Source organism: Empidonax traillii, unplaced genomic scaffold (genome assembly GCF_003031625.1).
Source record: "Empidonax traillii isolate 1590-97213 ecotype Southwest subspecies unplaced genomic scaffold, ASM303162v1 scaffold491:size805508, whole genome shotgun sequence".
Lineage (NCBI taxonomy): Eukaryota > Metazoa > Chordata > Aves > Passeriformes > Tyrannidae > Empidonax > Empidonax traillii.
Genome location: NW_020955684.1, coordinates 347,185 through 363,888, shown reverse-complemented (window position 1 = coordinate 363,888; position 16,704 = coordinate 347,185). Strand labels below are relative to the sequence as shown.

The 16,704-nt window shown below is 43.2% G+C and overlaps 1 protein-coding gene across 1 annotated transcript in view; it reads right to left on the bottom strand.

The window, feature by feature from the left end:
* The window catches only part of LOC114063769 (gamma-aminobutyric acid receptor subunit rho-1), a 30,929-nt gene extending 14,482 nt beyond the window's left edge, over positions 1 to 16,447 (bottom strand). The window contains exons 1-3 of the mRNA XM_027896285.1: positions 16,183 to 16,447; positions 3,140 to 3,193; positions 1,336 to 1,442 (exon numbers count right to left, since the gene is read on the bottom strand). Coding sequence (XP_027752086.1) covers positions 1,336 to 1,442; positions 3,140 to 3,193; positions 16,183 to 16,304 — 283 coding nt within the window. The 5' untranslated portion in view covers positions 16,305 to 16,447. The remainder of the gene's footprint in view (positions 1 to 1,335; positions 1,443 to 3,139; positions 3,194 to 16,182) is intronic.
* Between the last annotated feature and the right edge of the window lie 257 nt (positions 16,448 to 16,704).

Sequence of the window (16,704 nt, the reverse complement as noted above, 5' to 3'; positions counted from 1 at the left end):
AAAAGTTGGCAAAGTACACACCTAGTGAGACAAAGTAATCCCCTGGCTTTAGTATCTTAGGAGATAGAAATTGATGCTCAGTCTCAAACAGAAACAACAGATAACAAATTGAAATTAAAAACCAGTGGAATCAATAATAAAAGTCTCTAATAAAAATTAAAGTTAGTAATGAGACTGACTTATTAATGACTTTTTCTTTTTATTGTATCATCCTGCATGTGTCCCTTCAAAATCTAAAAGGAACTTTAATTGCTTTTAGCTCTAGTGTTTGGGTCCAGGACTGGCGAGACAGAAGCCTGATGGAGCATCCATTCTGAGGGAAAGCAATGGCAGCACAACTAAGGAAATGTGTGAGAGTTACTCCAGTTTTTCTCTCACTTCTGCTCCCCCCCCCGTAGGCTAACATATCCATGAGAGCTACTCTCTGTATTTGACTCAGTGCCCAGCCATGGAAAAGACAGGGTGACAGGAGGGGATGTATTGCAGGACACAGGCATGTGCCACTGAGCTTGGGGTTCCCAAGGGGAAAGATCCAACTGTGGCCCCCCATAATAGGGATTTTGATCTTTTTTCCCTCCTTGGGGCTTTGACTAGTCCCTCCTGTACCTCTGGCGATTACAGTGGAGGAGAGCTGTCAAGACAAATAACGCGCACATTAGCAAACTGCTATGAAACTGAAACGTTTTTAAATTAATTGAACATGCTGGCATTTGGTATATTGAGCATTTAGCAATAAAATCTTCTTTCATCAGAGTATATAATGGTATCCTGGATTTGAATGACCATCTGTCAGCCAGAAAGGATAGATAAATTACAACATTCTCTAATCCGATGGGCTGAAAGAAAACGTGTTCTCCTTCATCCATTTCCCTGAAAGCTTAGGTTGGTCTCGCACATAGCCACAAAACTGTAAGCAAGCATTAACACAGGGGAGTCAAAAGGTTTTCTTTTGGGTTATAAATGAAATGGCCAGTCAATAGGTGTGGTACGTCATTTGATTATGCGCACACATCATGCATTTCCGCATCATCCAGAAATAAACATGAGGTGTATTTGCAGGTTTTTGTCAGAGGAAAGTGTCAGTCCTGAATACCAGGAATATTATGTTGCCTGTAATCACACTTCCACGCCTTTGACTATGCTTTTTGCTCATCCAGAAGGCTATTTCTCTGCACCCTATCCCCCTGAGCACATCATGAATTCACAACCCAAAATAACAGAAATTAGAGGCAGAAAGGGCCCTGCTTGCCAATCTGCTTCTTAACCTCAGTACGTTACAGTACAAAGAAGTGACGGTGTGAAACAGGAACAGTGACAAATGTGCACGTTTCATACCTCCAAAACCTGGTCTCATGCTGAAGTCGTGGTCGTCTATTCGCAGCAGCTGCTCTGACTTTGTCAGGGGAGACTTGGTGATGTCAGGGCTTCGTTTTAAGATTGGGCTACCAGGAGGAGAGAAGCACAGCTATGAGCCCTGAGTAGTGCCTGCGAGAAGTATGCGCTCATTTCACTCCATTACCCCTTAGAACATTTAGAACATTTGCTCCTTAGACCACGGTCACCCGATTGCTTGCAGTGGTTGGTAGTGTGTCATTAAAGAGTGGTTCCTGCACTCAGCATACAGCTTAGGCACCTGTGTGAATTCTGGCACTGACAAAATCTTCTTTTGGTGACTTTTTGTTGGTAAAATTATCTCTGCTTACAGCAGTTTGGAGACAGTCATTCAAAAGTGTGGGCTGGAGGAACAGTACGTATGGATAAGTGGGGAAATAGAAATGGGGGGGAGGCACTGCTGACATGTGATGGAGTGTGAGGCTAGGAATTAGGGAAACAATATATCAAATAAGCTACTGGCTGTTGCCCAGGAACAAAATGGAGACAGTCTGGGAACCAGGCCAGGAGGCAGGCCATCCCGTAACTGGGGATAAAATTATTAGCTCCTGCCCCAGATTTCTATCAAGGATAAAAAGGAGCATTAAAGACCTGGGAGGTCTCTGAGCATTAAAGAGCCTGGGAGGGTCATTCCAGAAGCTGCTGGAGCTGCACCAAATGCTGGACAGAGGATGCTCTGTTCCCCCTCCTCATCCAAGGTGCAAACTGTTCAGCGCTCCAGTGCTTTGGCTGGGATGCTGGTGGCAGCAGCTCCTTGGTTCCTCCCTTGTGTAGGCGAAGCCCTCACTGGCCTCAGAGCTAGCTGCACACCAGCTGCTCGGGTGGCAGGAGGGCTCAAAAACAGGAGGAGAGGTTTTGCTGGTTCTTGATTTTAGAAAAGATGGCACACTCAGAGAGGCACTTGTCATATACACAAGACAAGTAAGGAATAGATTCAAGGAAAGCAGGTCAACGGAGAAACTTGACGGGAAATATATTCCTAAGATAAAGCTTCTCCTAAATGAGACTGTTTAGCCATGCTGTAACTCATGGGCAGTTGCACCACAAGAAGTCAATACAACAATCTCCTAACAGAGGCCAGCAGTGTTATCAGCGACTCCTCTCTCAAACCCAGACCTTTATCTACGAAACATCTTTGAAAGATTCTTAGTCTCAGTCCATACTTTCTAAGAGAGGTGAGTTGTCTACCTCCACCAGTGGGTTCTTCTAGTCATGAATCATCCCTCAGGCATTTTAAAATGTGGACCCTGCTCCTTCTTTAGAATTAATTCAGCCTGTGTGAGACATGTGAGTGTACTTTGGGAAAGGTTTATGCGTGTCTGAGGGAAACAAAGTTAGCAGGCTGCTGACAAAGCCAATGTTTGTGAGCAGGTTTGACTGTGCTCAGAAAGGTGTTTTCTCCCCGTCAGGGGCAGTGGGAAGGATGAGTGGGCTCAGCTCTGGAGAATGGATTCTTGGAGGGAAATGCCCTCTCACACAGCATGGGCAACACAAACTGCGTATCAGTGCCACATGAAGCCCAAAGGAATGTGGCAAATGGCCGTAGCGTCACACCTCACCTACATGAGAGTGTCAGGCAACAGGACTTTCTCTGGGGCCTGCTGGATCCTACTAATGGCATGACTCCTACCTAAAGACAACTGGCATGCTCGAGGGGTGCCCCCTTCCCCTGCCACAGCCTCAGCCCAGCCACGGGGATGTGACTGGCAGGGCTGGGCCGGCAGCAGCCACCCAGGGTTTTGCTTACCTGCCTTGCTTGTGCGCCTCGCCGTGGGCTTCCCGTCTCTGCCGCTGCGGCCGGCTGCACACAAACAACAGGAAAAGGGAAAGCTGAGACAGGTGGACATGGGCAGGCAGGTGTCAGAAGGGAAGAACCAGATCCCTGCAGCATTACCTTCTGTAATGAAATGGTGCTTACCTTTTTTTCTTAATCTTTCCACCAAAGGCCGGTGCCAGACGGGGCACGGTGGAGGGTGGGGAATGTGGACATGCTGGGGCCTCTCAGCTGGGACAAAAGGCCAAAAGGACCTGACTGATGATTTTTGTAAGGTGGGATGCCCCTGCTTTTGACTGCTTGGAAAAAGACCCAGGTAGGCACACCTCCCACCTCCCCAGCCTTGGTTGGCATCGTCAGGGGCTTTGGGGAGAGGCTGTGCTGCCCAGTGGGGGTACAGCCATTAAAACTACACACCAGAGGCAGCCGGGTATGTTCATGAGAAAAAAAGTCTTTCCAAAGTATTCCATAGGGGCAAAAAGTAAAAAACTGTGAAAATATTTGTATCTGATTTCATACTGCCTTCCAGCTGGCTGTCAAGAAAGGTTCTCTCAGGTCTTTGCCCAATACTTTATTGAATCATCAAAGGTAAGAATATTGCTTTTGGCAGTGTAAGTGGTTTTGGCTCACTTGAGCAAAAGTAACATTTCAAACATTTAACACTTCTAACTCATCTTTAATTAAAAATGAAAAAATTAGCTTCTCTCTGTAATGAACTCTAACTCTAATCAACTCTACTAATGAGGCTTTTTGCCCATTAGCATATATCTCAAATCCCTTTGTAGAGATTTACAGCAGCAAAACTCCTTTTGCAGTAATGGGTGTCACCACCTGAGAACCATCATCCCTTTGGTGAGCAGTGTAGGAACCTCAGGGCTCGTGGGACAGTTCCTCCCTGAGCTGGAAATACTCTGAAAGCCAGTAGTATCAGAGGGAGATTCATCCTTCTGCTGCCACAGACAAGCAGACAGCCAGGCTAGAGGTGGGCATGCAGGGCTGTATCGCTGACTTACCCTGAAGTAAAGCATTAGCTGAGTGGGATTGTTTTTTCCAGAATCTGCTCTGTGATCCCCAGAGGAAGGCTGGGAATAAGCCCACAGGCAGACCACTGTCTGGGAGAGCCTTGGACCTTGCAGCACCATTTCCACTACAAAGAGTAGCTTCTTTGGCACTGCTTGGATCTGGGCAACACACAGAAAAACACTTGCAAATGCAAAATGCACTTTCTGGAGTCTTCTGCCTTGAGCTGCTGCTGCTATGTCTCACTACTGCCTGTGTCTCATCTGCCGGCTATCAGGAAGTAATTTCTCGCGTTTTGAGCATAAGCAGATTCTGGCAACAAGCTGACCGATTTACATGACTTTAAAGTGCCCTAGTAAACTCTTGGCTGTTCAGGAGTAATTCTGGTATTCAGACAGGGATGAAGCAGGCCATGTTCTTGCAATTTCTAATTTTCATTCCCTTTGTAGAGCTTATCTAATGCTTCATGATGGCCCTGGCCCTATCCTGCCTGTCAAGGGAGACTTCAAGCCATGGCCATCAAGGATTCGTGGTCAAATCCTCCCCAACCTCAGCACCCTTGGGTGGTTCCTTTTATTTCTTTCAGGTGTTTCCCACCACCTCTAAACTGATTGCTTTGGTTCAGGTACTTCACTTCTCTTTACCCATCCCATTCCCCTTGTCACAGCTCTGGGGTCACAAGCCTCCCCCACTTTCCTGCTTCCTCCTGTGGTAGCAAAACATTTTTACCTGTTACCCAGTTACTGCAATATGAAATCCCATTTATTTCTACTCAATAAATAGCTTTTCTAGTCTGATTCCTAGGGAGTGCTCTGCTGGCTAATTGATTGATTGATGACAGCTCCATCATGGGGCCCTATTACCCTGCCCATCTGAAGGGTGAATCAATGGAAAGCTGCCCTGGCTTCCCCTCACATGTTTGCTGTCCCTGGGTGTTTGTGGTAGACACCGGCACTTGGGAAATTCAATCCAGATATTGCTCACAGATTGCTCAGCACAACCCTTTGCCACTGTGGCCATGCACTGTGACAGTGTTACTCCTGCCTTCACTGGGGTGACAGGCTGTCTTTAAAACTAAACAATAACTCCTGAGGTAAAATATACTGAATAATGAACAACTTTTTTTTTTTCCCCTGAATGTCAGTATTTATCTCCAAACTGTTACAGTACCAAAAGGCATTTTGTGTCTCATGAAGATAACAGAGATGCTTTGTGAAAAAGCAGCAACTGGAGCAGGGTGGCATTTATTCACAGTGCTCCCTGAGCATTGCTAGAGTAGCTCTCAGGCTGCTGTTGGCTGCTGGGGTGATTACAAGCTGTTCAAAGTCATTGTACTCCCCTAGATCTACCCACTGCTTCAAGAGATCTTGAGATGCCTCTGCCTCAAAGGCTGAGTCTTGCTGGGGCTGGGAGGCAATGAGGAAACTGAAGTTTAGGATAGCTAGGGAAAAAAAATCAGCAAACCCAGATTTTGATCAGTATTGCTACAGACACAAGGCAAAAAGCAGTTATTCTTATTTGCAGTTTAAAGCACAAGATTTCCTATGGCTCTTATAGTGACTCCAACATAGCAAAAAGAGTTGTAAGGCTGGGGATAACACTGTCTGATTTTCAGAAGAAATGGTCCAACCATGACATCTGAAGGTCCCAGCAGGCATTTCCTAATGCCCAGCTTCACAGGATTTGTGCCAGAGGAGCATCACATCCACATGCTGTGCGCCAGAAACCCCACAGTATCCTTCAATTTTGAAATAAGAGCTTTTGGAAGCAACCAAAACAAATGTGAGACAAGTCATTGCCCATTGTAGCATTTTATTTTGTAATTACTTATGCAGCACACATTTCCCAGCTATAAATCATACTCTCTTTTCTCTGTGGGAGGCAACATACCTATAGAAGACAGTGACCTATTTTACACTCTTAGTAGGATAATCTGATTAGGATTTTAGTACATTTCTTGCTTGAGGAGTTAAATCAAGATAGAGTTTCAGTTCAGGAAAAAGCAAGGCCAGTGTATTTCCTTGAGAGTAATGTGAAAGTTGCTGAAGTAATGCAGCCAGAGTTACTCAGTCTTTCCTGGGTCCACGGGCTGACATACTTGGGGAACAGTGCTGGTGGGTTTGGCAGACTGGGCTAACACTAATGTTGTTATTATTATCAGATTTCATTAAAATCTGGGACAGTCTGCTCTCTCCCTCCCTTTTGGTGTTCTTAGGTCTGCACGAAGGATAGCAGATCAGATTCTGTCTCAGGAAATACTGTTGAGATGCGGCTATTGCATAATCTTTGTCCCTTCATTTACTTGTGTCATTAGCAATATTTTGGCAGGGGGCTGTAACTGTAACTCACTCCTACCCTGAGCAGAGGTGCCTACCACCCCAGAAAGCCTGGCAGCCAGCAGCTGGGGCTGAAACTCCCAGGGAGCCCATTTCCTTTCTGCTTATCTCAAGCTTGGGAGATGCCACCACCCCTTCTCTGGTGCAGAGACTGTGGAATCCCCATCATCACCCTCTGAGACAACCACATGCTTAATTTTGTGAGGTATAAGCTCTGTAGCTCACTCTGTGCTGCGGTGCAGCTGATCCGTGGCCTCTCCTACCACTGACACAAAGCAACAGGGTGGGTGGAGCTTGCTGAGCTAATTTTCAGCAGGAGTTTTAACTGGAAAGTAATGAAAGTGATGAAAACTCCCTCCTCCCTTTCAGCTGTGCCATGGTGCTCAGCTCCGAGCTCCCCATCTCCAGGGGGAACAGGGGTGGAGAGTTTGTGTGATGCTTCCTGTCCTACACCTGCTGTGCTTCACAGCCCACATGTTCTCCTTGGTTTTCCCATCAAATTATGTCTAGGCAAGACAGGAGAGGGCAGTGGAGGCAGCACAGGTCCCTGCAGAGGACAAAGTCTTTGTGGGGAGAATCTGGGATTGGTGAAGGTGTACTGGTACTAATAAAGAGCTATGATAAGTTTAAATGTCTTATTATTATTAAATACCTATGCTTATATATTTGACTAGGTTTTGTTTCTCCCTCTGTTTCATGAGCAGTTATTGGCTTGGGTTCATACCATATCAGCATCATGTTAAAGGCAGAAACCAGGTGGGGGATGCCTTGACCTCACTAATTAATTGGGAAGACCTTCTCTGCAAGCAGGAGATGCTGACGGACAGGTGGTGCAGCAGGTCCAGGTGAAGACTGAGAAGCAGTCCAGAGCCAGAGAAGGAGGAGGAAAAGTGAGGTAGCTAAATGGAAAGAAAAACCACCCAGCATCTGGAGCAAACTTGTCATGGGAGGGAGCTGCTTTTACCCAGTGACATGCACTGCATCGGACACAATCCACTGTGTTACACATTAATTCCCTGGGATGATGTAAGATGGAAACCCGCTAATTTGTACTCAAATTGAGAGACTTACAAAGTTGTGAGCTGTATCACAAAATGTATTTTATTTTGGCATTTGTCAAGCCCTTGTTTGTTTATAACTATGTTGGGTCATATGTCCTTATGATTAGTAGGTTTAAATATGGTGAAGAAAGATGACCTATCGCTATTACAGGTTGTTAAAATTATGAAAAGGAATCAGAAAATAACACTGTTCTTGATGTTTACATCACAAAGTCTGAGAAGCAATGGGATTTGGAACTCTTTTGCCATCTTTTCGAGTGATAAAGAAAATTCAGCGAGAACTCCTTTTTAATCCATTATTACCTGAATATAGGTCAGTCCTAGAATGCAAAATATGCAGAGGCAGGAGACAAATATACATTCTTTAAATTTTGCACTTCTTTCGTTTGTCTGGACATAAACACTGGAAAAAACAAAAAAATGGAACAAACCTACAGATATTGATTATTCACAGAAATGTCATGCCACCTGGGGTGTCTTGGCACAGGACCTGATGTTGCAAAAATGGAAATACCCCTCTGTGGAAGGAATTGCATCCTGTGGGTGGGTGTTTCTGGGGGTTTTGTGTTATATATGTTGAAAGGAAGGGTTGGAGGAAGCAGAAGGAGAGTGACTGAGGTCGATCCTGCCAGCCGAGGAGGAGGCAGGCATGGTGCCAGGGCTCAGTCAAGTGAGAAAGGGAAATGGATGAAGGGAAGGGGAGAACAAATGGGATGATGCAGAACATGCTGAAAGGTTTCATGTCTACCCCAGCCTTTGAAGAAAACTTGACTTGTAAACAGATATCAGCACAGTGCAGATCAGTGAAGGAAGTTGGAGCTTTGACATTTGGAAATAAATTGTGACAGATTCCAATGATCCATTTGTCTGCCCCTTCCCTGGGGAATAATGAGATTATAAAGATCACTCAATGTGAATCTTTGCAATAATTGACGTCAGTCCAGTCTAACGTCCTGTCTGACGGTGTAACTGGCTGCCTTAGTGTAAGCAGGACGAAAAGTAGATTTGAGTGAGGCTTTTAATATTTCATTACTAAACAGGGGAAATATGGTTGAGGTGAAACTGTGACTTTGAACACGGTTGAAAGACCGTGGTTAAAGTAACTGCCATTAGTTTGTTGTTGAGAGGCATTAAATAATAGCTCACAGATCTGCTAGTCAATATTTTCAATAATAATGCAGATAACAGAAAAATAAAACTTGTGCACAATGGCATGCTCAAAAGAGAAACAGGCATTTGGGGATCTAGGAATCCAAAATTCAAAGCAGCCTCAGCATGTTGGGGAAAAGGTCTGATGTTGATAAGATGAATTTCGGTAGAAAAGAATACAAAGAACTGCATGGAATACAGAGAAATAATTGTACAAATTCAGGATGGGGAATAACTAGCTAAAAAAAATACAAATTTGTGAAATTCAATTCTGCTGTTGAGGCAAGGTTGAGAAATATTCATATTGACACAGGACCAGAGATAGATTTAGAGTAAATGGACTGAACAGTAATAAGTCACCAGGCTTTTACCCAGAAGAAAGCCAAGTAAGAAACTATTGAACCAGCATTTAAATTGTCCTTGGTGTCAAAGGAGAGGAAGGTGATAGCTTTCCACTTCTTTGGAACTCTGAGAAGCTACACTGGATAAATTAGCTACAGAGATAGTAAAACACACCAGTATTGGACACCAGATAAATACAGTTTATATTGAATAAGAACAAGAGGCAGTTTGACTTTTCTTTAAAGGATGTTGTGCACTACAGAATCATAGACTAGTTAAGACTGGAAAAGACCTTTAAAATCAAGTCTGACTATCAACGTAACACCACCAACACGTTCACCCATAAACCATGTCCTCAAGTGCCATATCCACATGGTTTTTGAATACTTCCAGGGATACTGACTACACCACTTCCCTTGGCAGACTGTTCCAGTGCTTTATAACCCTTTTTGTGGGACTTTTCCCCCCTAGTATCTAATCTAAACCTCTCCTGGCACAATTTGAGATCATTTCCCCTTGTCCTGTCACTTGTTACCTGAGAGAAGAGATTGACACCACCTCACTACAAGCTCCCCCCAGGTAGTTGTAGTAAATATAATAGCCATCTCTGAAAAGCTAATGACCACGTAGACAAGGGTGAGCAAGATGATACACTGCACCTTAAATTACAAAAGTGTGTTGACAGGTCCTTCTTGTGAAGCTCCCCAAATGTGAATGGTTACAAAACAAGAAACAGAGGAATAATTGAGAGGTTTCACCATGAATAAAGTTCTTCAGTATAGCCCCATGAAACCTATGATAGGATCACTATTGTTCAGTAGCTTTATACATTACTTTGGATGAAAGAATAATTACTGTAACTGGTATTTACTGAAGATATGTAACTGTTCAAGGTAGTTAAAATCAGTACTCTGGATGGGGAAATGCAGCAGAATCTCACAATGACAAGAGACTTTAGAAAAATTCAGTGTTAGCAAATTCAGAAAAGTGTACATTGTTTTCCACTGTGCTTTCAGAAACAATGTTAAGATGCTGATGGCCTCCAAATCAGCGGTTGCTGCTGAGGAAGGAGGTCTCAGTATCACTGTGGTATTTCTCAGTAAACATCAGCCTAATGCTGCACAGTGCTCAACAAGAGAAACTGGAACTCAGGCATTATTGGGAATGGAGAAGCAAAACAGAAAGCATTTCAGTGATGTTGGTAACATCAGGGCACGTCTACATCTCACATAACCAGTGTCCAAGGCTGGAAAAAACAGCGGAGCGAGAGAAGAGAGCTTGGAGGTAGAGAGGTCTTCCAGGCAGCCTGAGCAGGGCTTTCTTAAGTGGGAAAGGAAACAATGGCCAAGTGATACAGTGCAAGGATTATATCCCGACTTTATATAATCAGGAGAAGGTGAACAGGAATCTGTTCCTCAAAACGTTCCACAATACATACCAAGGAGAAGAAATTTGAAACAAAGTGTACAAACCCAGTATGTTTTCACTCACTCTCACCAAAAACTGTAAGTGCTAAAAACGTGAGTTTGGAAGATGACGGTGCATTTCATAGAAGAAAGATGATCGCCATTTCAGATATGAACCCAACCCTGGAATGCTAAAATCAATTTATATTCCCTCAGGAGGGAGGAAACTACCTTGCAGCATCTTTGGGTTGCACTGGTTTTGCTGCTTTTTTTTTTTATTATTATTTTTTATTTTAAAGCCTGTTATATCTTCTCACATCAGCTCATAAAACACATTGCAATAATGGTGGGCCAGAAGACAATGTGGACCTGCCGATTCTTAGCAAGTTACATGGTGGCAATGTTGACTGAAGATTTTGTCACTGGTGTCCCAGTAAAGTTGCACAGTACATGGGTTTATGAGCACAACTTCAGAAGTACCAGTAGGACTATGTTCTGCCATGAATCCCTTGAAGAAAAGTAGGAAGCTACGTGAAGCATAGACCCAAAGTAAGTTCTGGAAGGGATAAAAGGAACCTGGTGATAATGATAAAAGTCGAAAATATAATTTTCAAAGCACCATCATTTGCAACGATAAGCAGAGAGAGGACAGCTTCGGCTGAGCCAAGAAAAGTTGTCATGCAGGAATGAAGTTACTTGAAAGAACAAGAGGGGTGGAAAAGCAGATGAGAGAAATAGCAACACAATAAAAAAAAATAAGTTAATGTTTACCAGGATAAAGAAGAGGAGCACTGTTGGACAGAAAAAAAAGTTTTGAAGGAAGCCACAGAGTAATGTGAAGTTAAAAGCAACAGGACTAAACTTGGCAGAGATATGTGACAAGGGCAAGAGATGTGGCTAGGGGCAGATAAATAAGGCAGATGAAGCACTGGGACCAAAAAAAAAAAAAAAACCACCAAAAAAAACCAACAACAACAACAAAAAAACCCAAACAGCTAATTGGAGAAGAGGAGAAACCTTGAATGAGGAAAAGAAATGGAGTGAAGGAGATGAAGGTAAAAGGAGTAAAGGGAAAGGCAAGTTACCAGTGGGAAAGATGGAGACACGAGTTGCACTGGCCTGAAACCCACAGTGGGCCTCTTGTTGCTCTCCTGAGACCCAGCACTGCTGGAGCAAATGGTGTCCAGCCACAATGCAAACTGCTGATCTTAGCAAGCAATGCCTTGTGGGCTGCAGAGGGTCATTGCTCACTGGATCTGGTTCAATATTGACACGGTGCCTCCACAGGCAATGCTTTCAACAGGCATTTTACAGGCTTACAGTGCTCCCCCAAGATCTGATCTTGCACTAGTAAAATTTATTCATGCAAATGAATGCCATCGGGATCAATCCTGAACATACAAAAAGAAACTCTAAGACAAGAGGGTAGCATAAGGATTGCTGGGAGGTAAAGGAAGAAATCCTGTTAGGAATGAATTTTTAAGGCCAGAGAAAGCATTAGGAGGGTAAGAAGGTAGGAACTGCCCTCCATATAAGGGACACCCTCAGGAAAGGTACCAGGATAGCCACATGTGATTTACAGACCACAGGCAGCTTGCACCCAGTGTGGCCAGGGTACAGAGTTGCTGGCAACAGGGAAGTCCTATCCAAATTCGAGAAAAGCAAGAGAAGGTAACTTTAATGTGGCAAATGTTCATTATGATGCAGGGTGGCTCCTATCACTTAAGAAGAGTGTCACTAACTGTAATAACATCTGAAAATGTCATAAAGAGAAAGATTTTTAATCGTGAGAGAGACACTGTGATAACAAGTCCAAGGCTTATTGTAGAGGTTGTCATTCAACTCCAGTAAAAGATGGCTCTTACTGACAGAGATATGGTCAGGGCACTTTAAAGGAGAAAAAAGAGTTACTGTTTGGAGAACAAAGTGAGGTAAAATTGTTATAACACAGCTAAGAAGTGGTAGGGGTATGACTAAAAACATGAAGTCAGTCTCTTAGCTAAGATTAAACAAACATGTTCCTTATATCTTTTACAGTGAAATTTCTTCTGCTGAGAACTGTTTGTCTGAAAGGTGGTTTTAATGCTGTCCAGGGAGATTTTAGTGTTAAAAGAGATTTTTTTTCCCCCAGGAGTTAGTTTCTGGCAGAACAATGTGGCTCAGCTCCAGGCCAGTTCTTTTCCTATCGCTCATCCTCTCTAGCAGATTCTGCAAGTCTAATTAGCAACACGGGCTTTGGCCCTTTTGTTGGCACAATGATGTTGTGACTTTTAGTGAGCCTTTGCATCATTCCAGTGACCCCCCTGCAGCCTGGTGGCTTTACAAGAGCCTGAACAGTTGGGAAAACAGCAGACAGCCCTTTTGCCAGTGCTCCGGATCTCAGCTCGTTCCTGTAGGAGTTTTGGCACTTTGGATCTAACAGGAGTAAACAGCCTTGCAAACACTGCAGGATTTGCACATGGCTGACTGCAAACTGCGAACAGGTCTGCAAGGTGAGAAAGCTTTTATTTTTATATTGCTTCTCTTTGAAGTGAAATTCCTTTGAAGTGATTTGTCCTGGAGATTAGCAAAAATAAGTAGTTGAGTCCTTGACTGGCACACAGACATTTTTGTAGTGAATTACAACATTAGAGGTCTCTGCAGTAAGTCCCATGCAATAAAGCTATCTACTATGCTGCTTTCACTGTGACTTTGAATTAGACTGGTTTGCCATTTTCTTTTCACACTCTGCCCTATGTCCCAAAGCCTCAGCAGCTTTATTTTAGGAATTATTTGTGACCTTTTTCAATATTCCTGTCACATTCCTGTCATGCAAACCCAGTCCCCATAAGACTGTGGTGCATGCATGAACTCTCGTGGGGAACTGTCTGTTCTCACTTCTTTAGGGCTCTTGTATCTCATGATGGAAAGGCTGCCTTGGGGTACCTGCCAGAAACTGTGACAGAGATGTCTGACCCTGTGGGGCCTCATTCATCCCATCCACCATATCAGCAAGAATGCAAAGACAAAGCAAGCGTGGGCTCAGCTGGATATGAGCAGGTAAAAGACAAGCCCTGGGGCTGAAAACTGCACATCCAATGGTGAGTTTTAATTAGAAAGCAGAGTTCAAAGCAAGTGAGTCTCCTTGGAAGAGACTAATACAGAATCCAAAGAAACAAGCTGAAGGACTATTTAAGTCCTCAATCAGTTGTGCCATGAGAATCAGGAATAAAGCTGGACACGTCTTTCAGGGACAGCAGGATGCTGGCAGCACACCCAATGTGGAGGGTCTCTACAGCAGGTGCCTTTGCCACCTGCCAACACTGATGGCTGATGCTGGGCCCTGGCAGTGGGGCTTATGGATGTTCTCATGGCCCTTCTGGAGGCCCTTCTGGGAGAGCATGGGTGCAAATCAAGACATCCTGAGCATCCTGTGGCAGTGTGGAGCCAGCCTTTTCCACTTCAAATACACTTCCCCATCAATCTCCACTGAGGCCTGTGACTCTCTCAGAAGGTAAAGGCTGCAGTGAAGGAATGGAATTACTGGTCCTTACCACAGGCCTTACGAAGCAAGAGGTAACAGTGTTCAGAGAGGAGTAACAAGGTCAATTATTTACACTTCTCCTTCTTCATAATAGCTATTCAGGGAGGGGAAACAGAGTCAAACCCAAAATGTTCAGGAGCAATGTTCTCTGCAAGCTTTTTCTGGTGTTACATAGCATCCCTCCTTGATGTGTTTCAAAACCAGGATCTAACTCTATAAATTAGAGGGTTTGTCTGTAATTCATACAGAAGGTTTTGTTGTTTGTGCTTAGCAGGAAATTAGATGGATGACCATAATCATCCTTTTTTTACCTTACAAATTATAAGGCTGTTGAAAACATGGGTCTCTTGCAGCCTCTCCATGACAGGGCAAAGTGAGCACGGGGCACCACACCACTGATGGACAGCTACAGCCACAAGGCCAGCTTTGTTTCTCTCTCCCTATCAGCCCTCCCCAACATTGCTAGTGCTTTATTGAAGGAGAAATAGGCCAGAAATCCCCTCCCAGGCCAGCGTGGGCATGCTGGGAGGGCAGTGGAGCCAGCTTACCAGAGCCACAACACCTCAAGGCTTTCTGGTGGGCTTATCCTGGCACAACTACACCTTATATACAAAGTACGAGTGAAGGGGTACTTCCTGCATTAACCAAATAGGTATTTCTGTTCAATTTTCACACATTTTTAACACTTGCTGTTGTGATTTTTTATATTGTTACTTCATTGCACTGATAGTGTTAAGTGTTTAGTGCAGTGGGAGTTTTTGTTAAAGATGCTAAACAAGAGATGGCTGTGTGTGCATATTTCTGTCAGCTGGATGCTTTATAGCTCAAATGGTGGTACCTTGCTTCTCACCCCTTCCTTTTGCTACAGCCAACATCTGACCTCTGCTGCCACTTCCATGAAGCCTCAATGAAAGCAGGGCTATGTGGCTGTCTTATATCCATACTGTCTCTGGTAATGCATCCCCTGGGTGCTGGTTATGGACAGAGCCACTGCATCCAATTTGCCAGTTAAAATTCCATGAAGGTGATGTCACTGCTAAAGCCACTTCCTACGTTCAAAATGGTTCATGTACCCCCAGGTGCCAACCAGGACGCTGCAGTCACTCTGCAGTGTAGCCCTCACTTGCTACAAGGGGCTGCAAGAAAATTAAAAGGCACTTTCCATCCCTTCCACCTTTCAGTCATGTTTCTGAAGGCTAATTGGGGTGGTTTTAATTCCTCAGGACTGTGACATTCCTGCATTTCCATCCTCATACATTTTACGGTATTGATGGTGATAGTCATTACAGAACAGACATTATAGCAAAGCAGAAACAACATAGGTTCAGTCTGTCACCAGAAGAAGTATGCAGCCTTTGAACAGAAAGATTCATGTGTGAAACATGATAAACATGTCAGCTATACTTTTACTGGAAAAGAAAAAAGTATTTTTACTCCAGCTGTACCTTGTTGTGTACCTGAGTATAAAAATCCTCATACAAAGTTCCAAATATTCCCCAAAATAGAATATAAGTAATCAGAACTCAGCTGCAGTAAAAAACCTTCCTTAACTCAAAACCTTCTAAAATGGCTGTCTACAAGATAGTGGGAGCAAAATATCACATAGTCTTTTTGTAAGAGCGAAAGAGAGAGAGAGAAGAATAGACAACATTTTAAATAATTTTAGTATCTTAATTCAGTAACTGAATGCTCTGTTTCCTCTGATAACTGAGCATAGCCTTGAAGCTTGCTGAGAGACTTTAATTTTTTCGTCTCAAAAGCTCTATAAAACAAATGACATGGAAGCAATAAAATAAATTCTGAATGTTTTCATCTGAGATCTCAAGTCAATCTAATCTTCAGTGAATGCAAAAATTCTCATGGACCTAAATTTCATCTTCACTGTCATATAAATACTCTACCATGTTTTAACCACCAGAAATATAAATGTTTATTTTTTTTGCACCCCTTAAAAGTTTGAGATATCTCATAAAACCTTTTTTTTTTTGAGAGAGAAGCAGTGATTTTCACTGTAGAAAATACACTGAAACTTAGTCATTGGCAAAAGCAACAACAGAAAATATTTTTGCCTGAGACATAACAATCTGCAAATGCAAGCTCTAATTATCATTTTATCATCACCCAAAACATTGCATTTGTCCAAACTGTAGCCATTTGAATGTAAAAAAATGAGACTCACCTGCCTTTTTTGTATACCTCATGTATTTCTTTTCCTTGTCGGTGGGTTCTGCATTCAGTGGATAAAATCCATCCCCACAACAGCAGGAAGATGCTAAAATGCATTTTATGGACAGTCAACATGTTACCTTAAGGTCCTGTATCCAGAAATAGTCCATACAAGAAGAAGAAAACCTAAATGTAGATCCTTTTCCTCTTTTTAAGACATTATCGGTCTGATCGTTATTGGAAGGATGTTTACTCATACAAAAAATCATCCTGCAGTATTTAATCTGGACAGTGGGGAAAGCAATTTCCACTAAACCTATAAATCCCTCTACGTCAGATGGCAGGGATTTTCTAGCAGTGTTGAATTCACGTATTCTCAGAGAACAATTATTTTTTGTCCAAACAGGCTATTTTATTAATTGGTTTAAATTGATCCCTATTCAAATACCTGTGATATGTATATATGTTTCTGCCTTTTTAAGCAAAGTAGTGCAGTTGGTCAGTCAAGTGTCAAAAGTCATTCTTTAATAACCAG